This window comes from Priapulus caudatus, unplaced genomic scaffold, assembly GCF_000485595.1.
Source record: "Priapulus caudatus unplaced genomic scaffold, Priapulus_caudatus-5.0.1 Scaffold591, whole genome shotgun sequence".
Classification (NCBI taxonomy): Eukaryota; Metazoa; Priapulida; class Priapulimorpha; order Priapulimorphida; family Priapulidae; genus Priapulus; species Priapulus caudatus.
The window spans coordinates 53,088-55,977 of record NW_014577652.1 but is presented as its reverse complement, the minus strand read 5'-3'; the positions used below and the strand labels follow the sequence as shown (position 1 = coordinate 55,977).

The 2,890-nt window shown below is 48.8% G+C and overlaps 1 protein-coding gene across 1 annotated transcript; it reads left to right on the top strand.

Annotated features, from left to right (window-relative positions):
• The first annotated feature begins 302 nt into the window (after nt 1-302).
• On the top strand, nt 303-2,854 carry LOC106811918 (microsomal glutathione S-transferase 1-like). The gene is made up of 3 exons (XM_014815658.1): nt 303-558; nt 1,649-1,734; nt 2,531-2,854. Exons 1-3 carry the CDS (start codon nt 436-438, stop codon nt 2,775-2,777), a joined length of 456 nt encoding a protein of 151 aa, XP_014671144.1. The 5' UTR covers nt 303-435; the 3' UTR covers nt 2,778-2,854.
• The last annotated feature ends 36 nt before the right edge of the window (nt 2,855-2,890 follow it).

The window sequence follows — 2,890 nt, the reverse complement described above, 5'->3', positions numbered from 1 at the left end:
CTATTACGTATGAACAAGTACAGTATCATTGAACAACTCTGATTGGCTGATGAATTGTACAATCGGGCGATGTTATCGCCGGCCCCGGACACACTAGGCGATGAAATCGGGCGACAAAATCGGGCGATAAAATCGCCCCATAATATCAAAACGTTTTGATCTATGCGATGAAATCGGCTAGTGTGTCCGGCCCTTTAGCGGTAACCACGAAGACTCTCTCCTAGCTGCCTGATCGTCTGCTGTGCTTCACTAACTTTGCTCCACTCCCTCTCCGATGACTCAGCAAACTTTGCCTTACATGCCCCGTGGTTACTCACTAGTATACTCTGGTCTGTCTAGTGCGCTGTAGCTGGTGCGGACTTGTTCTTGCTGCCAGTGGTCTAGTGTAGTGAGCGTTGTAGCGTGCACGCGGGCTGCGTATACGTAAGAGACAACATGGCCTCTCCATTCAGCTTTGACAATGACGTCTTCTCTAGTTTTGCGTTTTACGGGACGGCCAGCGTTGTTAAGATGATGATGATGTCCATTCTTACATCGAAGCAAAGGATGAAGAACAAGGTATAGGTGACCGGATAGTGGGCGGCTGTTTGTATAAGCTTAGCGCTGTAGCCTAGCTGTATATAGATATTCGGAGAAGATCGAATGCTGACGCTACTGTAGAATGTAGGAACTAGGACGCCGGTGCACGCACGTCAACACACACCCACGTCAGTTTGGCGCGCGTGCGTGCGTGCGTGCGTGCGTGCGTGCGTGCGCGTGCGTGTGTGCGTGCGAGTGCGTGCGTGTGTGTGTGTGCGTGTGTGCGCGCGTACGTGCGTGTGCGCGTGCGAGTGCGTGCGTGTGTGCGTGCGTGCGTGCGTGTGCGTGTGTGCGTGCGCGCGTGCGTGCGTGCGTTCGTGTGTGCGTGCGTGCGTGCGTACTATACTGTGAGCGTGGTGGTGGCGGCGGTTGTGGTGGTGGGCGTGGCAGGGACGGACTATCCTGCGCTGCCAGTAAAGTAGATGCCATATATTAACTGTAACACGGCGCCCCGAAAATGGCATAAACTATTTCTATCCGACACTACTTCAGTATATGCTCTATATTTGTATAATTGAGTCTGACAGATATGTTCATTAGATGTAAGTTATCTGACACGAGAATCTATGCATGAGGCCTCAGAATTATGTTTCCGCACGTTAATTGGTCACTGATTGGTTTAGGCCGCTGGTCACGTGACATGAAACGAATTGGTAGTGTGAAAACCGAGTTCTCTTCCTTTGTATGTGTATTCCAATATTTCCGTCATACAGCACGCGTAGTGTACCAGCTATAGGCCCGTAAGCTGGGAAAATTCCTAGAGGGGGGGGGCCAGAAATAAATCACATATGTAGGACAGGATTGTGTTAAAGGGATAACTGTTTTTGTAATTTGTAATTATTTTTGTAAACTGTAATGTTGTTACCCTATTTATTACTGTAATACATCTATTTTCAGGTTACTTACAATTATTACCCAAGCTTTCTTTGTTTTGCTCCAAACTCTAGGGGCCAACTGCGCCCAGAGGCGATGACCCTGATTATCTGATAACACATTGACGTATTCGGTACTTTTGGAAAATCATCAACACGATTGACACGTCTTTAATTCTGAATTGTTTTCATTGAAGGCTTGGGTGAACCCGGAAGATTTTGAAGTGCGAGGGTATGAAGTTAAGCCGACAACATCGGATCTGGATGTAGAGAGAGTGCGAAGGTATGCGATCTCCCAGCTAACACATAACGTTCCTCTAACGTTCCCGGAATGCTGTGATTCGGTTAATTACGTTAATAACGTTCTAGGAACGCTTCTGTCACTTCTTTAAAGGACCTTTTTCTAGTTAAATATCAATCAGCTACTGACATATCATGATGGTGGTATTCAACACCGGCTGTGTGTTTTCTTGAACTACCGCTACCGGGCTAAAGCCGTGAGCGTGTATCCGCCACTCGAAGTGGGAACATATATATCTTTAACTGCATCCTGAAACGGGTTACGTAAACGTAAACTGCCAAGTAGTACTTTTATACTATTAGATGCAAAAGTAAATTGCAGTGGTGATTGAGTAAAGCACACTGACAAGCTCTCGTTCATTTCTCGTAACTCGTAACTTCTCTCATAACGTAACGTAACGTAACGTACCGTAACATAACGTACCGTAACTTCAGCGAGGTGAGAGTGAATCGACGAGACCGCTCTCGAAGGGGAGGGGCGTCGTTACGGAAGGAAGTTCGTTATAGGAATTAAACCAAAGAATTTACGAGAAAAGTTACGTTACTAGAGTTACGATACGTTACGGTACGTTACAATACGTTACGTTACGATATGTTACGGTACGCTACGTTACGTTACGGTACGGTACGTTACGTTACGGTACGGTACGTTACGTTACGGTACGGTACGGTACGTTACGGTACGTTACGTTACGTTACGTTACAATACGTTACGTTACGTTACGTTACGTTACGGTCCCGAAGCCGTTCCAACCCAACGCCGATCTTCAATGTTCCAGGAACCATCAGAACGACATTGAGAACATCATTCCGTTCGCGATCATCGGCCTTCTCTACGTCGCTACGGGCCCCTGCGAAACCGCCGCCAAGTGGCACTTCCGCGTGTTCGCTGCGGCGCGCCTCGCACACACGATCGCCTACCAGAGCGGTCGCTCGAGGCCGCGCGGTCTCTGCTTCGCCGTCGGCAACGTGGCGACGCTATCCATGGCGGTGCAGGTGCTCATGCACGCCGCCAAGAGCTGGTAACACCTCACGCACTCGCGCGCGCACATGCATGCACACACACACGTGCACATGTACACACATGCACACACACGCGCGCACGCACACACACACACACACACGCACACACACACACA

What these genes read in the sequence shown, in the direction of transcription:
- LOC106811918 (XM_014815658.1), top strand. Translation starts at nt 436, where the DNA reads ATGGCCTCTCCATTCAGCTTTGACAATGACGTCTTCTCTAGTTTTGCG. An exon ending in AGCAAAGGATGAAGAACAAG is followed by an intron (nt 559 to 1,648) that starts GTATAGGTGACC and finishes TTTTCATTGAAG; the next exon opens with GCTTGGGTGAACCCGGAAGA. An exon ending in GATGTAGAGAGAGTGCGAAG is followed by an intron (nt 1,735 to 2,530) that starts GTATGCGATCTC and finishes TCAATGTTCCAG; the next exon opens with GAACCATCAGAACGACATTG.